This window comes from Nematolebias whitei, chromosome 7, assembly GCF_014905685.2.
Source record: "Nematolebias whitei isolate Nwh7 chromosome 7, NemWhi1, whole genome shotgun sequence".
In the NCBI taxonomy this organism is placed as follows: Eukaryota; Metazoa; Chordata; class Actinopteri; order Cyprinodontiformes; family Rivulidae; genus Nematolebias; species Nematolebias whitei.
Window position 1 is genome coordinate 42,853,362 of NC_056504.1, and position 24,582 is coordinate 42,877,943.

The following is a 24,582-nucleotide window of genomic DNA, read 5'->3' on the forward strand; positions in this document are numbered from 1 at the left end:
GTAAGAAGCCTCTCCTCTGAATTTCATACAGTTGAAACTAACTGGATCACAAGGGTACATATTAGTAAGCCCATTTTACAATAATCATTGTAACATTGTTTTTAGGAAGTTATTCTTTATGCACTCTTTTCTACACAAAATAATCAATATCAAGATCCTATCTTAACTGAGGACCGTAACTCTGCATGCAAGACTAATAAAGAAAACAACTAATCTGTGATAGCTACTGTTATGCTGTTGTTCATCTAATACCATTATCAATATAATTTACTACAAATACCAGGGACTTTGTATAAGAAAGCAAAACATGTTCCTGTGGTTCTACATCCTAAAATGTCAAAATGACAGAACATACTGGGCTCCCAACAGTACTGATCCAAAACTGTTCTGTTCACCTTCTGGGTCAAATTAAGCAGAAAAAAAAAAAGGCTTTGTCTAAAACCTAAAATCTATTACAGAAAAAAGGAGAAAAAAACTTTTTTTTTTGTCTTTTTCCATTCACTCCAGTGTACAATTTTGTTACAATAATAAAAAAAAGGTCCATGAAATGAAGCAATCATTAAAACGTGATGAGCCCAATCCTTTTCTCTGCAAACAAAATTAAACTCAGACTTATAACACAATGAAAATTTCTATTGCATTTGAACAATAATGATGACACCAAAAAAAAAAAAAAAAAAAAAGACAGGTATTGACAAGAACTACAAACTGTATTGCCCTTTTGTTTTCTGCATGTGCACACACCAGCTGTGACTCTTCCAGATTGGGATTAGCGTTTTCAAAGCTAATTATTGCAGTTCTTAAAACCTGACCCTTTGTCTGCAGCCAAGTTTGAACCGTGATCAAGTCACTTACAGCTGAATCTGTTCCATCACAAGTTTTTACAAATAAAAAATAAAAATCCTGTACAACTCTAGTGTTTAATACAGAACAAACTAAAATACTGTGGCTCTCCAAATTTAGTAACGTTACAAAAACTTTGAATGATAACAGTTGTAGCTTCCGGTACATCAAGCTCCCAATTCAAGCACCGACTCCTCGTTTCATGATCGCAAGCTCGTTTGTGAGAGAAAGGGTCAAAGTTTGAGAAATTGAACAAGAAGCGATGCTGCTCCAATAAACCCTCTCTGCCGTACAGTTTCCATCAGTTCATCACAGGTAAAACTTCAGTAAACTTCCTCAAGTTTAAGGCTAAACCCATCGACATGAAAGACATCCACTTTTACACACCGACCACATAAACATCTGGATGAAAAGGCAAACGTTAGTGCGACTGGCGATTCTGCCATGGTCAAAAAGCACTACCGACTTCTCACGAGGACTGACCAAAGTGCCGATGGGACACTTTTAGGATTATATACCGTGTAGCAGAAAATGACCAGGATATTTATTCTCATAAAAACCTCCTCTCAGCAGAAGCAGTGTGTTTTAGCGCCACTGAAGCCATCGACATTCAATAACCATGACAGCTTTAAATTTAAGAAAAATATGATGAAAGGCTTGTAAATAAATCTGAATCACAAGAAAATAGCAGAAAATGGCAAAAAATAAACATACTAAGGCCACATGATTCTTTATACCGTTATCTCACAATGTGACAATCTGTACAAACAAACAGTGGGACTACAAGTGGCCAGCCTGCATCTGTTTACATCAGGAAGTTCCTCGTGGGCAACGCTAGGAGTGACATTTTTCTGTGACAGCACTGGATCCGTACACAGCAGGATGGACAGCAACACAAACCCCATCGTTTTTTGGAAGAAACAATCTAATCCGCTGTGACATACACCTTTAATTAAATGCAGGAAGGCCACTCACCGTCCAGGAAGTTCATCTTTACACATATTTAGTTCTTTGTTTTTTTTTTATCACACAGTTCCTCAGGTTATCTCAAGTCTCAACCGCAACAGTGGCAACAAACTGTATTTCAACTTAAGTTCGTTTTAAAGTATAATTTTGGCCCATTTTGTGCATAAAAGACCCACTCAAGTCTCATAGTTTAATTATTTACACGAAGGAATCATTAAAACTGGACGTCGACCCCTCCCGGTGATATAATCAAAAGAACCGATGTATCAAATCACGTTTAGCTCAGACTTATTCAGTTAAAGGTCATAATGAGGAGCAGCGTCTTAGCCTGCAAAAAAAAAAAAAAAAAAAAAAAAGGCAAGCAAACTCTGGTCCACAAGAGACACGTCCGAAGAGTTTCTGCTCTCTGCTTAGGAGGGAAAGTTCAGTTTTAATCATTTTAACCTGAGTGACAATTCTTTACAGCCAAAATGGGCCATTTAAAAATATCTAAAGCAGCTCAACTACTTTTCTTCACCAATTGTTCACAAATACATAATAAGGACAAACAATAGCCAGTTCAGTTCCCCCCAGTACCACCAACTGATTTTTGTTAACAGTAAAAACGTTTCTTTTGGGGAAAAAAGAAAAGAAAAAGATATAGTACAAAACAGGACCACTGTTCATCACCGAAATGTCTCTTCTTTAAAAAAAAAAAAAAAAACCAAGAAAGAAAGGGGGAACACAGTAAAAAGTTAACTAAAACATAAAAGTCCCACGGTCATCATTCTGTGAGATCAGTCTGTGCTCGATTGTGGCACCACCCAGCACAGAGGTGGGAGGAGGAAACCCTGTGTGGCTCGGCCCGTCTCCGGTGGAGTTGTGGGTGATGAGAAGGCGGAATGTCAGACTGCCAGCCGCCCCGGCGGAGGATGCAGGGGGCTCCAGGTTGGAGGTGCAGGTGGGGGTTCTTGGGGATAAGGGCGTGGCTCGCAGCACGGCTGGTTCTCTACTTTGGGTACGCTGCGACCCTGGCACAACCGCCGATGTCGCAACAGCCGGTCTGTGCGTGAAAAATTCTTCAAGAGACACAAATTGAACAAATAAATGAGGCCCGGAGAAAACAAATTACCATCAAACATACTGGACATGTAAAACAAAGCTCAGCAAATACCTGCTGGCACCGTTCGCACTGGTAAGGCTTCTCCCCACTGTGGACACGCTTGTGTCTCTCCAGGTGGTAGCGCTGAATAAACCTCATATCACACATGTCACATGCAAATGGCTTCTCTCCTAAAAGAGCACACAAATACACAGTCAATGCGTCAATTTTAAAGTCTTGACAACAACGAGCTGCGTGCAATCATCATAAACTTCTTCGAATAACTTTCCAACACTTAGAACAGTTGAAAAAAAAAAAAGTCAAAGAGTTCGAGCATCTTTCAGCTTCTCTAAAAGGTCTCGTCATCAACTCATTATGTGTAGATCAGAGTGGAATTTCTTATTGTCGTGGCCCAGATCTACGCAACGTAGTCGGGCCCCACAAACTGGGGCGGGTTGTCTGGTTTTGAGACTGGTTCAACATCCCATCAAATGATTTGACGATCCAAACTCGAGTTTGTCCTGATCCTTCAAGCACAGCTGCCTTAAGGGTACGGTAGAGGAACGCATACCCGTATGAGTGAGGCTGTGTCTCTCCAGGTGGTTACGCTGAATAAACCTCATGTCACACATGGAACAAGCATACGGCTTCACCCCTACACACACAGAGCAACATATTAGCCCTAACACCCACAAGTGCAAGAAATACAAGTTACACTCAAACTAGCCCTCGGGACTGAAACTCCCGTGAAGCTACCTGGTCCTGCACAATAACGTGCGTGTTTGGTTAGACATAATGTTACGATCAGACATGCAACTAAGATCAGGAGTTGAAGTGTGCAGAGCTGATGTATAATACAGTACTGTGCAATAGTCTTAGGCCACCCCTTGTCTAAATAATGTGCCGATTTTCATAGCTTGAAAAAAATAAATAAAATGAAATCAATATTCTAACCCATCTTGAGAAGTGTGTTTGTGATTTTTGTAGCAATCAGAATAGTCTTCCAGGCTTCTTAAGACATGTTAAAGCTATTTTTGTTTTGCTCATAGCCAAGATGATCTCCAAGTGTTTCAGTAACGTTTAAGTCCAGTTTGTGCAGAAGGGAATCCATGACTGATATGGATCTTTGATTTTTCTGCACTGGCAAAGTGTTTCAGATCACTAAAGTAGTGGTTCCCAACCTTGGTCCCTGAGGAACACCATCCTGCATGTTATTCTTCCCTTGGTCCAACACACCTGATGCAGTGATTTAAATACTTCTTCGGGTTCTGCAGAAGCCTGTTAATAACACATCCATTAAAATCAGGTGTGTGAACGCAGGAAACAACCAAAACATGCAGGATGGTGTTCCTCAAGGACCAGGGTTGGGAACCACTGCACTAAAGGACAGGAATGAATGCAGCCCGTCTAACATTTTCCAAAATGAAATGTCCAGAAGATCAAAATCAGATAGTAATTCTGATAGTCATAATTTTTGGCAAGATTGCCAACAATCCTTCCAAACCATGACAGATCCTCTGCCGTGTTTCACTGATGGTCATGTTTCTTCTGAACAACCTCAAACACCTAAATAGTAACAAACCAAACCTTTCAAATTTGATTTGTCACTAAGCTTTTTCCACCAATTTTCAGTCTAGCCATTCCGTCTTAAATCATTATACAAATTTTTGAATCTTCATTAATGTCCTTTAAACAGCCTTCTCTCTGCCTTCATCTTAATCAGACTAATCAATAAATAGATCAACTGAAAGGCCAGACGCACTGCTTAAGGCTCAAGTTAGGCCCATGAAAGTCATGTCCTTCTTAAACAGGACATGTTCTCGTTTATCTGCTGTTGTGGGAATTTAAGCCTCCAAATTCTTTGTTCCTCCCAGTTTTTATAAAACACTTAAAAATGAAGAAAAACAAGACAGAAAAATGAACGCATGCCAATATTTGATGATATTTTTTAGCTACAAGGACAGAAAATATAAAATTAGTAATTCTAAGTAATTTAAATAGTTAACTTTGGTATCTTCCATCAACTAAAAGAACAAAAATATCTTATTTCTGCATCACACTGCAATTTAAGTACATAAAGACCATTTAAAATTAGTTGATTATTTTAGTTTAGAAGTCTTTTTTACATGAATGATTTATAATTCAATAACGACTGTCCTTACAAACAAAATACATCTTTCGATAAAAGAAAAATAAATAAATACCAGACTAGAAATAAAGCAGTAAAAGTATATTAAAAATACTCGGAAAAAGTAGTTGTTAAAGCCTCAAGTACAACTTCTGAATTGTTTAATTTACTAAAATATTTAACTGCTTTGAAGTAAAAGAAAATTTACTAATAAAATCTGTGGTCACAATTTTAAGAAACTAAGCTTAATTATTTTTCTTTGAGACTATATTTTTAAAAATTAACATCATGCAAGCAGAGGCAATCACGAAGAGGAAACTCAAACCAGACAAACAGAAAGAAAGTCAGAAAAGGAGATGAAGTAATCAAGAAAAACAGTTTTGCAAAGGAAATAAATATTTCAAGAGTTGTTTCTGATTCATTCATAAGTGACTTACTGGGTAAAGTTATATGTATTAAAACCAAGTGTTCAAATTCATTCAAATTTAATATGTAGGTAAACATTTCAATTTATGATTTTTAGTTCAACTGGTTTACAGGAAACAAGTTTGCAGTAACTAACACTTTTAAAAATGTTTTTAAAATTAATTTTCTAGTTTTAACCAAAAACAGAATCAAGAAAACAAAATGACAATAGATTACAAACAGAAAAAAAGGAATAGGGGATTTTTTTTTTTACTATTCTTCACTTATTAATTTTGCTCTAGAAGTTGTAAAAATAAATAAAACAATTTCCACACTGCTCAAAAAGGAATGTGTATTTAACACTCCAAGATGCTACAGACAAAGCAGGAGGGTAACACGCAGATTTGCCTAATTTAGCCAGTTCATAGAACTATTTTATTAGGTTTACGATGCAGAATAAACACTTGAACTTTAAAACACTAAGCACAAATAATCTAAGTAATCTGTATTTACATTAAAACCTTATTTAAAAGCGATAATTTAAATGTGATGTTTTATGCACGCACAGCTATCCTCCATGAAACCAACTTTTTAACAATATTGGGACAAAGCTTAAACTTTTCCTTTCATCTCACAACGCCATCCTGAACATTGGGTCCGTCTAAACTTCATGATGCAACACGATAAAGAACCCAAACAGAATCTGAACAGTCTAGATGCCAACTATCTAAAACAGAAATCCCCAACTCTGGCAGACCTGACTGAAATAATTACCTGTGCAGAATGTCATCAAGTTCAGTCATTTCAGTCCAGTGTGTTGAAGCTAAAACTTAGCTACATTTACCTAAAAAGCATTTGTAATTTTTTTTAATAAATGGATGGTGACATTCTGTTGTTGTCATTTGCAACTACATTTACCCAGTGATAGCTTATTGTGTGTATTTTATTGCCTAAAACCTTTGCACAGTACTGTACATAATGTAGGCAGGTAGGCAGGTGCACTGAGGCGTACCCGTATGAGTGAGGCTGTGTCTCGCCAGGTGGTAACGCTGAACGAACCTCATGTCACAAATGGTACAAGCAAAAGGTTTCACACCTAAACGCAAAGCATCAATGCATTAATTTTAGAAACTTTACTTTTGATTCACAATCCATCAATCAGAAATGTCTTTGAAATTTCTATTTACAATTGATGGGTTGTTAACCACCTTTTGTTTCATAAAACTTTCATAATAATTGCTCAAAAAGAATGCATACCATTTAGTCTGAATGCCATTACAGCAACAATAAATTGTTCGTTTCCTCCAAATTATGACTCCACATCTAAACACATCTCATGAGCTGATGATAGCACTACGTTAAGCCAAAACTTCTTATTGTTACTTTAACACACATTGAATTACAGCATGATAAAGCGAAATATATCTTAGTTTTATTAAGGAAAAAGCCTCAGAGAAGTGAAATTAAAGCTGCAGTAATTTCTGTGACATGGGTAAGGTGGGCGGACGCATACCCATATGAGTGAGGCTGTGTCTCGCCAGGTGGTAGCGCTGAAAAAACCTCTTGTCGCACATGGTGCAAGCATAAGGTTTCACACCTAAATGCAAAGTAGTATTAATATATTTCACCTTTTACCCAATTCCATTCTGTAACAAAAAAAAAAGTCTAAATGACTGGTCATTAACCACACATAGGCTAAGTCATGCAAAACTAAACAGTACCAAATGTTACCTTTTATACTAACTGGAAGTAAAAAAAAAAAAGTACTTCACCAATCAGATTACTGATGATCTTTTGATTTTGTTTTCAAATAATAAGTCAGTTCCTTTGAAGAAGGGTTCTGTAGAAAGGGTTCAAATTTATTAAATATCTTACCTGTTGTAGATAGCTTTGTGAGCAACCTTTATTTGGAGAAACCGAGTTTAATTCAGACTAGGCCTGTCACGACAACAAATTTTGCTGGGCGATTAATTGTCTCAGAAATTATTGCGATGAACAATAATATTGTTTGAAATTTGACAATAATTAGTCATTATTGTCAAATTTAAGAAGAAACGTTGGGTAATTTAGTTTGTATCTAGTACCTTTTTTTGACCACCGGATGACAGTACAGACTGTTTGAACCGAAGGATGGATAGTGAGGGAGCGAGCGGCAAGTCTCTAAGAAAAATAGAAGGGAGGCCCCTTGACGTGACATGGGCTGTTTCTTCTTCCTCGTTTTCGGTTCTCAAAATAGCGGACGCTCGGTGTGGTTCGAGCTTTTTAGCATAGCATTTTTCACACAAAATGTTTAATAAAAAAATTTAAAAAATCAGTAAACAAGTTCTCAGATTCTTTTTGCAGAGAAAAACAACTTTTTACATGAAGGCACGAATTTCAACCGGGAATTTTTGAGCTTCGACGAGACGCTGAACTAGAAGTGCTACAGCTAGCTGCTACCACTATTTGCACTGCCAAATTATCAAACTTTGTTTAAATAAATAACCAGGTAATGTGAAACAGACAATGCAAAGGTCAGCAGCACCACGTGGGTCATGGCCCCATCCACACATGTCATAAACTTGTCAGCCCAGTCAGAATTAAACTCTTTTAAAGAGCTATCTACAACAGGTAAGATATTGTTTATTACGTTTCCACAGAACCACACCACAAAGAACTAGAACTTTAGTGGTTTTAGTTCATTTGTAAGTGTGTGTGTGTATCATGTCCGTATATTAGTCTTAAATTACCGCAACAGTAGTAAGAATGCACAAATTAGCCAGACAGCGATGGGAATCAGCCCATTTTCAGCTTGACCAGGAAATATTCAAAAAATTATCTTTTTTTTTTAAACAGCAGCTAATTTACATGAGAATTAGCATAACTTAGATGTAGAAGTTTAGAGTTTTTTTTATGTAACCACAAAAGCTGTTAAAAGAAAGTATGTTTTCTAAAGATCATGTCAGGTGGCAACTTCTTGAAAAGTATAAAAGCTAAGGTTTTGCTTCATAGAAATGTTGAGACTTAAACAGGAGACATCAAATCCAGTTTACCGTACCTTGCAAGCCCAATAATGTCAGACCACAAAGGTAAGTTTTAATGGTTTACTTTTCTTAAACTATAATTTGCCTTGAACACAATTATTTAGTTTAAAATTTAGGGCTTTTAGAGAAAATGTCTTGTTGTGCTCAATGTTTTAATGTGTGTGTATATTGAAAAAGTATTGAACTGGGTTAGCTCAGAGAAAAATTTAAGCTTTACATTTCTTGGCATTATACAAATGGTGGTTTCAACAGTGGGATTGTGTTTTATTTATTTATTTTATTAAAAGCTATTCATTACAATTGTAAAACCCTACAATTAAAATAAAAATATATATTTATCATTGTATTTACAGTGATGTTTGTTAGCATTTTATTTAAAAATGCCAGATTTTGTAGAGCTTCAATGATGCACATTAAAACAATTCTCACATTAAACTGTTCCCTGAACCTGGTGACGCTCCTAATGCTAATATGATGGTGACCGCATACAGTGGTCTTTAAATTGTGAGAGGGCGAGTGCACTGAGGCGTACCCGTATGAGTGAGGCTGTGTCTCGCCAGGTGGTAACGTTGAAAAAACCTCATGTCACACATGGTACAAGCAAAAGGTTTCACACCTAAACGCAGAGCATTATGGTATTATATTCAAACTTAGTATTCTGTGTTTACAATCCATCAATAGGCAATAAACTACCTATAAGTTATGTGAAATTGATGGGTTGTTAACCACTAATAAAGTGATCTTTTTCCCCCCTTATGAATTTCCAATTTCATTATAGAATATATCAAGGTCTAATAACCAATTTAATCCACAATAACACACCACATGAGCTGATGATGTTTGAGTCCTGTATTTTGTTGTGTATTTAGACTATGTAAATGTTCCACTTTTGAAGATAAATGTAGGATTGATCAAGATCATTCATGTTAGTTCGAGAAATTATAAATAACTACCACAGACTGCTGAACTTCATATGAAACAAAATGGAAACACAATTTGATTTCTGTGACATGGGTAAGGTGGGCGGACGCATACCCATATGAGTGAGGCTGTGTCTCGCCAGGTGGTAGCGCTGAAAAAACCTCTTGTCACACATGGTGCAAGCATAAGGTTTCACACCTAAATGCAAAGTAACAATATTATATTACTTTGCCTCACTTCTCAGTGTTTAATTTAGAAAAAAAAAAAATTACACAATTGGTTATTAACCACACAAAATGACCAATTTAAGCAAAAACACAAAACTTATTTAATATTCTCTTTAGAATGCTTATCAACTTCTCAATGTAAAGTTATCACCAAACATCAAGAGAGTAATTTAATTTGTAACCACTCTGCTTATTCTGATTAAGCCCATTATAAACAAACAAGGGCACTTTGTTCAAAACTTTAAACCTGACATGTTCCTCTGTGCCAGTATCTCACTGGGCTGCCACTTTTGGAGTGTCCACAATGTCTCAAAAGGTTTGGTTCGCAGAGGCTTGCAGTCTTGTTGCTTGAATTTTTTAAATATTAGCATTATTTTTTCCACAAAATGGTCGCAAAGTTGTCGCCAACATCTTGACCCAATATTGAACACTTTTCAATTCAGTTTTATAAATCTAGAATTGGAGCTGCATGGTAGTTCTCCACTGACAGAAAACATCCAAGGCAGAATGTTCAGGTCTAACCACACCAATGATGACCTTTATTTATTTATTCAAATCTGCTCATCTTCATGTCAAATGTCCAATCGTTAATACATTGAGGCAAAAAAGTATTTAGTCAGCCACTGATTGTGCAAGTTCTCCTACTTAGAAAGATGAGAGAGGTCTGTAATTTTCATTATAGGTACAATTCAACTATGAGAAAAAATGAGGAAAAAAAAATCCAAGAAATCACACTGTAGGATTTTCAAATAATTTATTTGTACATTATGGTGGAAAATAAGTATTTTGTCAATAAACAAGCAAGATTTCTGGCTCTCACAGACCTGTAACTTGTCCTTTAAGAAGCTCTTCTGTCCTCCACTTGTTACCTGTATTAATGGCACCTGTCATTGTATAAAAAAACCCTGTCCACAGCCTCAAACAGCCAGACTCCAAACTCAACCGTGGCCAAGACCAAAGAGCTGTCGACGAACACCAGGAAGAAAATTGTAGACCTGCACCAGGCTGGGATGAGTGAATCTACAATAGGCAAGCAGGTTGGTGTGAATAAATCAACTGTGGGAGCAATTGTAAGAAAATAGAAGACATACAAGACCATTGATAATCTCCTACGATCTGGGGCCCCACACAAGATCTCATCCCGTGGGGTCAAAATGAACATGAGAACGGTGCACAAAAATCCCAGAACTACACGGAGGGGCCTGATGAATGACCTGCAGAGAGCTGGGACCAAAGTAACAAAGGTCAGCAACACACTATGCCAAGAGGGACTCAAATCCTGCAGTGCCAGGCGTGTCCCCATGTTTAAACCAGTACATGTCCAGGCCCGTCTGTAGTTTGCTAGAGAGCATATGGATGATCCAGAAGAAGATTGGGAGAACATCATGTGGTCAGAAAAAAAACAAAATAGAACTTTTTGGTAAAAACTCAACTTGTGTTTGGAGGAAGAAGAACTCTGAGTTGCATCCCAAGAACACCATACCTACTGTGAAGCATGGGGGTGGAAATATCATGCTTTGGGGCTGTTTTTGTACGAAGGGAACAGGATGACTGATCCATGTTAAGGGAAGAATGAACAGGGCCATGTATCGCGAGATTTTAAGCCAAAACCTCCTTCCGTCAGTGACAGCATTGAAGATGGAACATGGATGGCTCTTCCAGCACGATAATGATCCCAAACACACCACTCGGGCAACAACAGAGTGGCTCTGTAAAAGCATTTCAAGGTCCAGGAGTGGCCTAGCCAGTCTCCAGACCTCAACCCCATAGAAAATTTGTGGAGGGAGTTGAAAGTCCGTGTTGCCCAGCGACAGCCCCAAAACATCACTGCTCTAGAGGAGATCTGCACGGAGGAGTGGGCCAAAATAGCAGCTACAGTGTGTGCAAACCTGGTGAAGACTTACAGGAAACATTTGAGCCGCTATTGCCAACAAAAGTTATGTTACAAAGTATTAAGTTGAACTTTTGTTATTGACAAAATATTTGTTTTCCACCATAATTTACAAATAAATTATTTAGAAATTCTACTGTGTGATTTCCTGGATTTTCCCCCCTCAATTCGTCTCTCATAGTTGAAGTGTACCTATGATGAAAACTATAGACGTCACTCATCTTTCTAAGTAGGAGAACTTGCACAATCAGTGGCTGACTAAATACTTTTTTGCCCCATTGTATGGGGGCGGCTGCCCATGTCAGTACAAAATGGCCCAAGTTGAGTACATTGTATGCAAATCTGGGAATTACAGTACAGTTTTGCAATCCGTGCACACAAAAATAGACAGTCGTTTTCAAAAACTGGCTGCAAACCTTCAAAGTAAAACTGAAATCTGGCTTATTTTTCTCACAATTCTGTCAGCAACAAGTCTCCAATAGTCACAGCTCAGTGAGATAGCTGCTTTAAATATGAACAAACACAGTTCTGATGCCAACTAAAAATAAAACGAGACCTAACACTGAATGTCATGGGCACAATGCATGGTCCCATACCCGTATGAGTGAGGCTGTGTCTTGCCAGGTGGTAACGTTGGAAAAACTTCATGTCACACATGGTGCAAGCATAAGGTTTCACCCCTAAACGCAGAGCATTAAGAGAATTATTTTTGTCTCTCTGCAACAGCAACAGCAACAACAACAAAAAATCTATAAGTCTGTGTCTTGGGGGGAGCCAATCTGAGCTAAATTGTGATCTGTGGTTAATAACCAATGCCATAGTCTTAACTTACAAGTGTACAATCAATTAAATAAGTTGGTTTTAAAATTACAAAATAGGGAACTTGTACAACACAAGAATATTGTATGCAATCTAATGGAAATAACACCGTCTGAAGCTGTGTACGATTAAAAAGGTATACAAGACTAGAATAAACCATACTGCAGCAACCTAATTTTGTGACTGGTTTAAGATTGGCAGACGCATACCCATATGAGTGAGGCTGTGTCTCGCCAGGTGGTAGCGCTGAAAAAACCTCTTGTCACACATGGTGCAAGCGTACGGCTTCACCCCTACACACACAAAGTACCAGCTTTAGCATTCAAAGAAACTCAACTGCCAAAAATGATCGACGTTAAACTTTACTAATGGCTTTAGTAAAGTTTGGCTGTACGTTATCAGCGCTTCGTTTGAACTGGAAATTCCAGCATGCCTCAACAATCTGCCATTCCAATTAGAAATTACTTTTCCATGTCCCAAATCAAGACTGACTACTGATTGTCTTGTGCTAAAGTGTAAACCAAACATATAGAGGAATAAGAAAATTCTTCCACATGGAAAGCACAAGTGTCTTGTTACAAACCAAACAGGACAAAAAAATATAAATCTATTAAATGACCGTTCAAGCAGTTGAGGTCTAATCACTAGTAGTCCCATTCAAACTAGCACAACAGTTTTTCACATGATGCCAATAAACGCTTTCATGTTCATAATTCCAACAAATCACAGGGGGGTCATTTTTGTTACGCTGATAGCAGTAGTTAAGACAATTTTAGGCAGTTGGCAAACAACTGTTCAACACACAAGCTTACACATTGATTTGCAGAGCAACTGTTGTGCTTTAACAAGAAAACGGAAAGCAAACTAATCTGAAAATCAGAAAATTAGATTTGAGAAAAAAAAAAGGAAACGGATTCATATTTAAATAAAGCTAAATCTGCCATGTAAAAATCAAATGGCAAAAAAGCAAACAGCCTCACATTAAACATGTTTCCACATATAATGTATTCGTAAGTGAAGATGTTATTTCCTGACCATAACTTTGAATGTGAAATGACACAAGGACTAAGTTGTGTGAGTTGTCAGGCCAGAATTTGCATGTAGTTTTTTTTATTATTATTTTTTAAATAAATTTTGTCAAAATATCAACTTATTCAAAGACACTTATTTCAATCAAGGCACATCATGTTGCCCTTGTAGCCATGTAGATCAGACATTAATAATCATTCTCATATACGTTTCAAAAATATAAACACAAACAAAACAGGATTCAAACCAAATTCATCTCTCTTGCTTCATTCATATTATGTTGCCTCTGTATTTTTATTTTTCCAAACGGACCAATTTAGAAACACTTTTTGCTCCAGGTAGCTACAAGTCACAACAATAAAACCCTTCAATCATTTAGTTTTGCCAATTTCAAGCACCTTGGAAATATTTTCTTTTGGACAGCAACTCAATTTCCTAACCCTCTTACAACTTATTAGCATTATAACTTTAAACAAGTTACTCAAGATATCTGCATACACAAAACAAATTTGATAATCAAAATGAAAAGAAAACACATTTCAATTTGTTACGGTCATCCTGATTATATAAAAATTAAATATAAAAATTGGTATTTGATTTTAATGCTTGAGCATTACTTATTTATTTTTTTTAAAGCCTTTTTTATTTAAAAATCTGGGCAAAAGAGGATTTACATTCGTAAAAAATTACGTCAGTGAAGTTGAACAAAAGCTTAAACTGTTTTTAACAAGACAAAAATTACGACATAACATCCAGCTAACTATATTTTCCAGGTTGTTGATAATGCAAGTCTTGTTGCAAACCATAGTTAACATTTGCTTCATAGCTGTTATGTCATTTCATAGACAAAGTATGGGGGAAGTAACAATAAGTGATTATAAAAACCCAAACAGATAAATTAGCAACTGTAAGCATAATGACAAAAAGCTACACAAACTCGAGTTTGAAGCAGCCAGGTAACCAATAATGTGCGTGCAGTACATGCATAACCAAAGCCAGGAAGCGAGATGGTTAAAACAGAACAAAGGACATACCTGTATGAGTAAGGCTGTGTCTCTCCAGCTGGTAACGTTGAATAAATCTCATGTCACACATGGTACAAGCATATGGCTTCACACCTAAACAACGATATTAGAAACGTTTCAACTCACAGTTAAAGATTTAAAATAACAAAATTCTTCCAAGACAGTGTATGGCATGCGTATGTTAGTGACATTACACTAAAAAGAATCCCAAAAAGCAAACATTTTGTTAAACTAGATGATCAATACAAAGTATTGATAACCAAACTACTTGTTTTATATTAAATAATTCAGCAAAAAACATTTATACCAATCGATTGCTTTAATTTTACAATGAAACTTTTTCAAAAAGCAGCAGGCAAACATTTTTAATTTTTCAAACAAATTCTCAGGAACTTCTGTCTAATCGACACTGCAAATTAAAAATAATCTGTAATCAAGATCATTTTTAGTGTAATGTGTCTTTTATCGAAAACACAGTCGACAATACACATGCAAAAGTACCATTAAGGTCTGAAAACTCAAGATGACTGAACTGACAGAGTCACTTTTTCAGTGGACAGTTTTCCAACAAAACCTATAAACTCTATTTAACATTTGTTGTGGAAAGAAATATCATAAATGTATTACTTAGGATTTAGTCAGAGGATGAGCTTGTGAATAAAAATAAAAGTTTAAATTCGATATGGGAAAGTTTCAGTGATAGGGGAACAATTGATTTGATCATACCAGTATGAGTGAGGGTGTGTCTTGCCAAATGGTAACGCTGGAAGAACCTCATGTCACACATGGAGCAAGCGTATGGCTTCACCCCTAAACGTATACAGTACCAAATTTTAGAAACAAAAAAAAGTTTCTCGTGAACGGTGTGCACAAAATATATCAACACATTTTCATTACAAGGTTTCATCAACCTTAATGGTCTGTTCACTAAGCATAACATGAGTCATGTCAAAACTAAAAGTAGTAACCAAACACAATAAAACTGATGTCTTCAAGTACTTTTACTTATATTTCCAATTAAGAATATAACAGAGAGGAATAAGTTTTATCTGACTTTAGGTTTTGAACAGAGATGAGTCACACTAACAAGGATAAACGTCAGTCAGCCCTAATATTAAAAAGGGGATAAATAAAACTTCTACCCGTGTGAGTGAGTGTGTGTCTTGCCAGGTGGTATCTCTGGAAAAATCTCATGTCACACATAGAGCAAGCATATGGCTTCACGCCTGCACACACAGAGCAAAGTATGTTGTAAAAACCAAAACAATGAACGCAACAGGACACACTTATGTGTTCAGTCGAGCCATAAAACGCATCAAAATCGTGTGCCAAAAGAAATAAAAATTATACATTCAGCTACTTTTTTCTAATCTGTACACATTCATGTAAAAAGGATCTTGCCTAAATTACTTATTCTGAACTCGTCACAACCTAAAAAAGGGCTTTTGAACTCCAGTCAGAGGTATTTTATTGGAAGTAAATTCATAATAAAGTGGTTAGCTGTCAAAAAATATACTGATTTTAGAGATTAAAGACAAAAACTAGGACTAGGAGTTACTCGTCATGTTCTTTATGCGCAAGACAACTTGTTGCTTTTGAATACTTCATTTTACACACAGGAGACCAATAAATTTGGGTATTTGGGCACTCGTGTAGTAAAGGAGGGCAAACCCATACCCGTATGAGTGAGGCTGTGTCTTGTCAAGTGGTAGCGTTGGAAAAATCTCATATCACACATGGAGCAAGCGTATGGCTTCACCCCTACACACAAAAAATATATAAATATCAACTAGACAGAAAAAAATGAACGTTTCAACAAATAAACAACTTGTTCTTAAAGTAGCTCTTCTTTTGGTTCCATTCTTACAATCATCCTGAGATAGAAACACATCCGTTTTGATTGCCTTCATTCGTCTATGTGCTTCATGATTAGCAGAGTTTCAATCCGTTTAATATCTGGTATTTTCAAGTAATTGCACAGAACAAAGTAGGGCATTCAACAGAGGAAAAGCAAAGTTATCAACGCGCAGATGCCTCATTTTGTATGTACATTTTTTTAATATAACTAAAAAGGAGTTTTTTTAAATTTCCTATTATACCTGGATTCATCTAGTGTATCAAAAATATGCACTTTTGAAGCAGCTACCGTTACTAATCCTCCTAAATTTATTTAAATTGTTTGTGTTGAAAAGTGAAACTTTTTAAACATCGCTAAACTAGGGTAAGCGGACGCATACCAGTATGAGTGAGGGTGTGTCTTGCCAGATGGTAACGTTGGAAGAACCTCATGTCACACATGGAGCAAGCGTATGGCTTCACCCCTACGTACACAAATTTGTAACATATTAGCCACGACGTTTGTTAGGAAGCAAAACTAATTTATTAACACCGGGTCATCATGATCGGGCTCGCATTTCACATCCAAGTTTAAATGCTTTGTTTGATTTCCAATTAGAAAAATTGTACTTTAGGATGGAGCGTTATCTTTAAAACAGATTGGAGTACAATGCAAAACAAAAACATTTAGAGTTTAACTAATAATACATATATGTCAGCAGCTGCACAGCCAGAAACTGTCTGGGACAATGGTTACCTGAGTCAGAAAGCTCGACAGACTTCCTCAAAAAATAAATTAATTTAATTTAAATAAACAGATCTAATGGTTTCACCTAATGCTAAAATGATAAGTCCTTAACAGCACTGACAAAAAGTGTGTTCTATCAAATATGAATATTGACAAGCAGAGTATCATGGGATTCTATTATATCCATTTTAAGTTTTTACTCTGAACTTTTCAATAAATTGACAACGAAGAATCTGTATAAACAAAAGTATCTGTGAAAAGTGCTGACTGCAGCTATTTGTCTGCAGGTAAATCAGTGTGAACGTCAGAGGTCTCTTCCTGTGATATTAAACTGGCAGAACTTTTGTTTCCAGCCTGTGTATTAATTGCTCAAATAGGAAACTATTTAAAAATATGAAGTTTAACCAAATTTGGGTACGGCAAAAAAACCATACCCGTATGAGTGAGTCTGTGTCTCTCCAGGTGGTAACGCTGGAAAAACCTCATGTCACACATGGTACAAGCGTACGGCTTCACCCCTACACACACAGAGCATAAAGTTATTAACTAATAATCAGTCTGTTAACTAAAGGATAAAAATAAATAATTCACAAAAAATAATGTCTAATGGGATATACAAAACAGATGCAGTGCTGACACAAAAAGTGCTCAATTAGGCAATTACTAAAATTATAAATATGTGCAAATAAACAACGACAAGATAGTTTAGTAAATTTATCCAGTATTATTTAAATTTAAAGAAGTTCTTATAGTGGATACTTGATCAGCAGTGATTAACTTGGAGGAAGTTGACTTACCCACAGTGCTTACTTTTTTTTATTAAAGAAAAAGGATGAGAGGGTGAAATACAAATACTGAAAGTATGCGTTTTTTTTTTTTATATGAAAAGCCTTGAAGTTTCATTTTATAGTCTTTTTATGTCTGAGGATTTTTCAAGATAAAACTAAACACTAAAATAATTTTGAAAATACTAAATATATTGTGTTTTGTGTTGGGATATGGTTTTAAATTTGTACATCTGAGTCCACATGTTTGAGTCACTTTTCAAGTCCACTATCAAAACATCTTTACTTTTCAGTGACAATTTATGTATGAAATACATTTACAAAGAATAAACTGGTAACTAAAAACAGATAATTGTTTTTGACAACAGTGAAAGAATATAGAAAAAATAATGAGGTCACTGGTGCAGTCTGCTATGCTTCAAAGTGTTTACAGACCACGAGAACAACCATTAGAGAACAATAAAATATCAGATTATTAGCCTGAATGCAAATCCACAGTAACTGCACAACTTTAAGACCGGAACATATTACAGGGTTTTTTCCCAAAAAACTAATTTTATACATACGACATTTCCACATAACTTATTTACCAAACTACACAGAAACTACAGTTTCCAATACTTGAAAACAAAATACAAAGCAGTGCAATATGCATTATTATTGTGATGCATGCTCAATAATTCAGGTAGAAAAATCTAACAAAGTTAAGTCAGGTCCTCTGGACAGATTAAAAAAAACAATATGAACAGTGAGCTTGTGAAGCTAACTAGTGAACAGATAGTTTTGGATGTCAGCAACAAACTGGTCGATCCACTATGATAAGGGGCTATTTATAATAGTTTATTGCAGCGCCTCAGACTGACGAAGTATTTTGGATTAAAGACGAAACGTTTCAACAAGTTTTTTTATTTTTTTGAATCTGTCCAGTGGACCCGGCTTAACTTTGTTAAATATGTATTATTACTGAAGACATAAAAAACTCTGTTTCTACAGACAATCAAAAAATTTTATTTTCTAATTACTTTATATTTAAACAGTGTGTCTGCTTGCATGGAAAAGAAAATGTATTATGATATATGTGGTATGCTTAATTATGCCGAAAACTATAAATAAGCTTAACATTGGTAATTTTAACATACCGCTAAAATAATGTGAATTAGCCTAACTGAACTGTGCCAATCAAACTGTACTACACAATGCCAATATCAAATTTAAATTGTGTCAAGTACATTAACAAACAAAGAGATTTTAATAGTGGACTTTGGACTAAGGGACCACATTGGCTGAAATGCCATTTTTTCTTACGCTATGGACAAATAAGAAAACTACACAATATACTATGAAATTAAAGAGATTTAGGGGATGGCTTTGTTGGAAGTTACTGTCCACAGACAAAAATGAATCTTCAGCATCTGTTCCTTGATTTATGTGAAAGACTACATGCGTAGTCAAATTTATGCAATATGGGTACGGTTGAAGGACGCATACCCGTGTGAATGAGGCTGTGTCTCTCCAGGTGGTAACGCTGAATAAACCTCATGTCACATACGGCACAAGCATACGGCTTCTCCCCTAAACCGAAGAGCACCAGTTTTAGTTCAAATCCTCCATAGATACCAATTAGCTGTGAGGCAAAGCTACAACCAAACAAGGCTTTAAGCAGGCCATTGCAAAAAGCACACAGCTGCGGCACTCTCCTAGACTCAGTCCAACTTAGGTGTTGAGAATGATTTCACAATTCACTCAAAATAATCTGTCAATAAAAGCTGCTCTGGCTTCAATGTGAACTTAAGTTGTTCCAAGCATATGCCATACCTGTATGAATGAGGATGTGTCTCTTTAGGTGGTATCCACTTCTAAATGCTCCGTAACAGTGATCACAAATAAAATTTTTCTGCACTTTGGATGAAGGCCCATTCTCGTCTCCACCTCCCTATGAAAAAACAGGAAATGCAACCATTTGAAATGCAATCCTTTGCAGTATTTATTGTGTAGCAAACTTATGCACATTATGGCACAATGTAACAAAAACACAATGGCCTCATTTGTTACGCCAACCAATTGATAACTAAACAGAAATTGGGAAAAGCTAAACTGCTGGGAAATGATTGCACACAAATAAAATGTGCATTAAAAATTTTACTCTACCCGAATACCAAATTATGTTTAGTACGAATGACAAACTATATTTTATTAATTTTTAACAGTGTAATTAGTATTTGATTTGAGAAATGCACCACATTCCCCTTCCAGGGGCCTAATGCCCTCACGTTACTACTCCCTCTGTTATTCTCACAACAGCAGTTATTGTGCTCCACTTCGCTCCCCTCCCCCCTTCCTCTCCAGAGAACCTCCACCCCCTCCACATCTTTCCTGTGCTCCTCCCCCCACCCCCACACAAACAAAATGAGCACCCACGAATGATCTGGCCAGCCTCACTTGGATATAGTGAAAAGCTGTTAAAATGGCATGCATGAAGAGATGAAGATACTTTTATTAAAAAGGAAAAATTAAAACCAGGGCACCAAAAAAAAAAGTTTTTTCTAAATTTAGTAATGCCAGCTACTGACCTTCCCACCCCTTCCGTCTTGTTCTCTTACTTTACAGGGCGTTACTGATTTCCTGTTCTTTTTTTTCTGCTGCATGTCTTCATTGGCCCTCATCTCTTTCTCGTCCAGCAGGCGGGGAGCTTGGAATTCACCTTCCTTCCGGATGAGCTAGAAAGCAGGAGAAAGTTATTTCCCATTTTCTGAACAGTCACCTTTAACACTGTATCTGACCAGAACTGGAGTGACAATTTTAAAACTTGATGGCACTTATGGTTTTAGAGATAATTTGTATTCTTTTTATCATCAGCACACTATTAAATCACTAATATTTTACAAATGAGAGCATCTAGTCTTTTTGTATCAGAGTCATGATTTGTCTATGTGAAGAAAAAGCAGCATAAACTCTTGGTCAAACGAACAGGTTGAAGCTCAACAAAGATACTGTGGTCATTTTAGAAGACAAATCTTAACTTCATTTGCACTAAAACTATCCACTATTCCACATTTGATGTGTAAAGAAGTAAAGTGTTGCGGCCTTCACGCTAATAAAAGCCACATTTCCACATCACATTTCCCACGTGAGTGCTTACTAGTGGTGGACAGCTCATTCCAGACGGGAGGATCATATGGCTCTGGGGAGCACGGTCAGGTCCCTCTCTCTGAGGTGGTGTGTGGCCAAGTGGAGACATCATTTTTTTAGGCGGAGCAGCCATTGTACTGGCCTGCATCAGGGCCATACTGGAGAGGACAGCCTCGCATCCAAGCAGCCCCGCCTGCAAGGAAAAAAATAAATAAAACAAGAATTAAGAGCAACATTTTACAAACCGTCTAAATATATATATATATATATATAAAAAAAAATCAGCAATTTGTTAACGAAGACTTCAGTATCAGTGGCACAACATTGACAAAGGTAGTCATCAACGACATCATCCTGAGTGACACAAGACTGCAAGTAAAGTTATTTGTAACCATTTTGGTGTTGTCAAAACAAACCCATTTCATATGGTCGCGGACTGAGCTGCTGGGCAGATGTGACATTGCTGTGGGATATGTGAGCGCAGGGACAGGGGTGGGGACAAGGTCATCCAGAGATCCGTCAGTCAGGATGGTCGTCGGGATGGTGGGAAGCCACACCCACCTCACTCATCTAGTATTAAAACTGAGGAAGAGGAGGATGTGAATGAAACAGACAGACATAGTATGACAACTCATGACTATATAGACATACAAAACAACAAAGCACAAGCCTATTTCTTGGAAAGGAGTACAATAGTATATTTTTGTTTGCACATCTTATTGAGGTTTGAAAAATGCTCAATTAATGAATGTAAAATAAAATCCACTTTTGGAAATCAATAAGTTAAAAAGGACATTTATCTCGTACTGTACTTTGAAGCTTGCACATTTTTTAGAAGTTGTCAAACACCAGAACATTAAGCTGAATTTCTAGTTTTACTTTGCCAAATCCTATAAATCTAACATAAGTTGAGACATTAAAACAGTCATCCTGTATGTTATATTAACAAATCAAATTAAACGTGTGGAACTATAAAATGTCAATTATTAATACGTACCTGACCAGTTTTGGACCTTAATTTTTTTTTTTTTTTTTTAATACCTCTCTGGTATTGTTTTTTAAATTCTCTGTTTGTTTGTTTTTAAATAGCTTGTGCATGTTCCTTTGAAACTCTGGCACAACAATTTCCTACAGGTCAGGATCAATAAAGTTATATCTTATGGGCTTAAATGTAGTGGTAATTTAAATGGTTTGTAATTAAAAAAAAAGTTAACAGCCCTATGCTATAAAACTAGCATGTGATTATACAAGTAAAAATAAATTCTTAATACTGATTTAGAGATAGTTTTAAACTCACTTTTGTAATGTTTTATACTTACAAAACAACAAATTAATCTAAGGTGTTATAGGTGCAGGCAAATCGTTTTCAGTAAAAAGAAAGAGCTGTTTTCATAAATCGCCTTTACACTTTTACTATTTTTTGGTAAAAATTCTAGAGCCTTTTTTTGAATATATTTTTACAACCTAAACAACTAAAATAGGTCTTAGTCCAAGCAGTGGCTTATGTTATTTATCTTGATGACAAAAAAACAACAACATAAAAACACGACCAACAACCTTTGAAAATTTGCTGAGACTAAAAAAGTTCTAAAATCTATATTGTGAAGTCTTATTAAACTAACAAATAGTGAATCATAAAGTACAATACTTGAAAAAAAACATAAGAATTACGTAAAAATGAAATAGATAGAGTGCAAGTAGCTTTGTACACAAATACATGTTTTTTTCTAAGCATGCCAGCCCACAACAAAGCTATTCACAGGTGTTAAATTTAAAGACCTACAGTAATTCATAAACACTACTTTGTGGAGAAACATCCAAGACAACGTCTTAAGTTTGTATGCATTTGTTTGTATTTTTCTATTGTATTTGTGATACAACAGTTTCCAGAAATTCACAAAATATAACGTTGATCAACTTATCGGCAGGGATGAACGCTAACATGCTAATTAGCCATATGTATGAGGGGGTGGGGGGAATGCATATTTTTATTAAATAAGTTGTTTTGTAAAACACAAGGAAAAGGCGTTAACTAACATACTTTTGCTCTTAAAGTAAATACATTTCCCAGCCAGGTCTGAAGTGGCCTTCGTCCTGTCACCGAACCTAACGCTAGCTTTGCTGCTGGCTAACAGCAGCTAGCTAAACTAGCAGCTAGCTGGCGCCCTCGCCCACTGTAATGCTATTTAAAAAGCCCACTCGATCATTGATTGTATACAGCTGCGTAAAGTAAAGCTACAGTTCACAGATTAGACAGGTTCATGCTTTTTCGAGTAAACTACCTAAAGACCCTGGCCCAGCTGGTTCCAGACGAAGCTGAGCAATAAAGACATTCGTGATGGCCGCCGCTGCGAGTGCCTCCCCCTCCCAAATGTTAAGCTAACATTTGTTAGCCACCTTGCACTGGCTAACACCGACGCTGTAACAATGTGTGAATCCTTTAACTGCCGTATCCCAGCATAAATTACACAAAATAAGAGCGCAAACGCATTTAAGGTCAACAAAGCGTTCAAACGCAGACCAAAGTCCCCTACCTACCAGCCCGCTTCGCCCGACGTTTTCTGCACCGTCTAGTTTACAAACACAGGAAACGCCACAGGATGTAGCCCACTCCCCCACACAGCAGCAGCAGCAAACCCTCCTCAGGCGAAGAGAAGCTCATCTTCCTCCAACTCCCCGTGAACACGGAGCGTTAATTAAACCTGCGACAGCGAAGAAAGCTTAGTCCATTATTATTAGTAACGTGGAGCTATTACGCCCACTACGGTTATAACGTTAGGCTGGGGTCTGCCTGTTCAGCTCAGTCTGTGGTGGATTCAGTGCACGTCTGAAGTGAAGAGGCGCAGAAAAAGAGGGAGCGAGCTCTTAAAATGACAGAAAACAGGGACGAAATAATAAACACTGGGGTTGGGGGAGGGGAGGGGAGGGGAGGGGTGGCTTTGTACGCTCTTGGACCATTATTATTTTACATTGCCAGACTAATAGAATTTCCAATTTTATTATTGGTTTAAATTTATAAATTTACACTGGTAGGATTCCCAGTTGTGTTTAGACACTGTTTGTTTTTATTTGCTGTTTTTAATATTGTTTTATGTGTGTCACGCATGTATACTTTGTACGTATGATTCTTTTCATTCTACTTTTGTTGTTTTGTTGATTTTTAAACTTTTTGGTTACCACAGTTGCAACAAAAAGTTTGGAGATTGTGTAAAATGCATTTTAAAATCTCATAATAAGCCCATATTTTGTTCACAATGGAGCATGGTAAACATAAAACAGTTGCTAAGACTTTCCAGCTTTTGCAATCCGCATTTGACATCATCCAGTCAGATTTGTTCCACCTCAAACTTGTCTTAAATGCCGATAAAACCAAAGGGATGCTTTTTTCAAACAGGAAGTCAGTCCCAGCATTTCCAACAATTTTTGGTCAGGACATCTGGACAGTTTCTTTTTTTGCTGAAACGTTTCACCTTCCATCCGGAAGGCTTCAGCAGTCAAGGAAACACACAACACAAAACTGATTCTTTCCCCAAACAGCTTACTCCAAAGTGGAACAAACCAGCTATGTTGGTGCTAAGATTGAGCATGGACATTTTTGGTTTTGAACCAGTTTGACATGGCTGTCGACGAGGAAGAGGGCTGACATCGGAGGAGGGGGCGTGCCAAAGACACCATCTTAGCACCAACACAACTGGTTTGTTACACTTTGGAATAAGCTGTTTGGGG

General features: G+C 36.7%; 1 protein-coding gene across 2 annotated transcripts; it reads right to left on the reverse strand.

The window, feature by feature from the left end:
- Window positions 1–2,136: 2,136 nt before the first annotated feature.
- Window positions 2,137–23,715, reverse strand: znf740a (zinc finger protein 740a). Of its 2 annotated transcripts, XM_037678907.1 has the most exons (21): window positions 23,395–23,715; window positions 21,273–21,438; window positions 20,867–21,049; window positions 20,298–20,444; window positions 19,543–19,660; window positions 19,216–19,299; window positions 17,377–17,460; window positions 16,596–16,679; window positions 16,036–16,119; window positions 15,501–15,584; window positions 15,085–15,168; window positions 14,368–14,451; window positions 12,514–12,597; window positions 12,082–12,165; window positions 9,482–9,565; window positions 8,979–9,062; window positions 6,937–7,020; window positions 6,436–6,519; window positions 3,462–3,545; window positions 2,963–3,081; window positions 2,137–2,867 (listed from the first exon to the last, which is right to left on the reverse strand). In XM_037678907.1, the coding sequence occupies exons 2-21, from the start codon at window positions 21,315–21,317 to the stop codon at window positions 2,694–2,696; spliced, it is 1,962 nt and encodes a 653-aa protein (XP_037534835.1). In that variant the 5' UTR covers window positions 21,318–21,438; window positions 23,395–23,715; the 3' UTR covers window positions 2,137–2,693. The 2 variants fall into 2 exon arrangements, with proteins under 2 accessions (XP_037534835.1, XP_037534836.1); XM_037678908.1 differs by lacking the exon at window positions 12,082–12,165.
- Window positions 23,716–24,582: the final 867 nt, after the last annotated feature.

Excerpts from the sequence above, each read along its gene's own strand:
- znf740a (XM_037678907.1), bottom strand. The coding sequence starts at position 21,317 with ATGTCACATCTGCCCAGCAGCTCAGTCCGCGACCATATGAAATGG. Across the intron at positions 17,461-19,215 it reads ACACAGCCTCATTCACACGG|GGGTGAAGCCGTACGCTTGT; the intron begins GTATGCGTCCTT and ends CTGTGTGTGTAG. Across the intron at positions 9,063-9,481 it reads ACACAGCCTCACTCATATGG|GTGTGAAACCTTTTGCTTGT; the intron begins GTATGCGTCCGC and ends CTCTGCGTTTAG.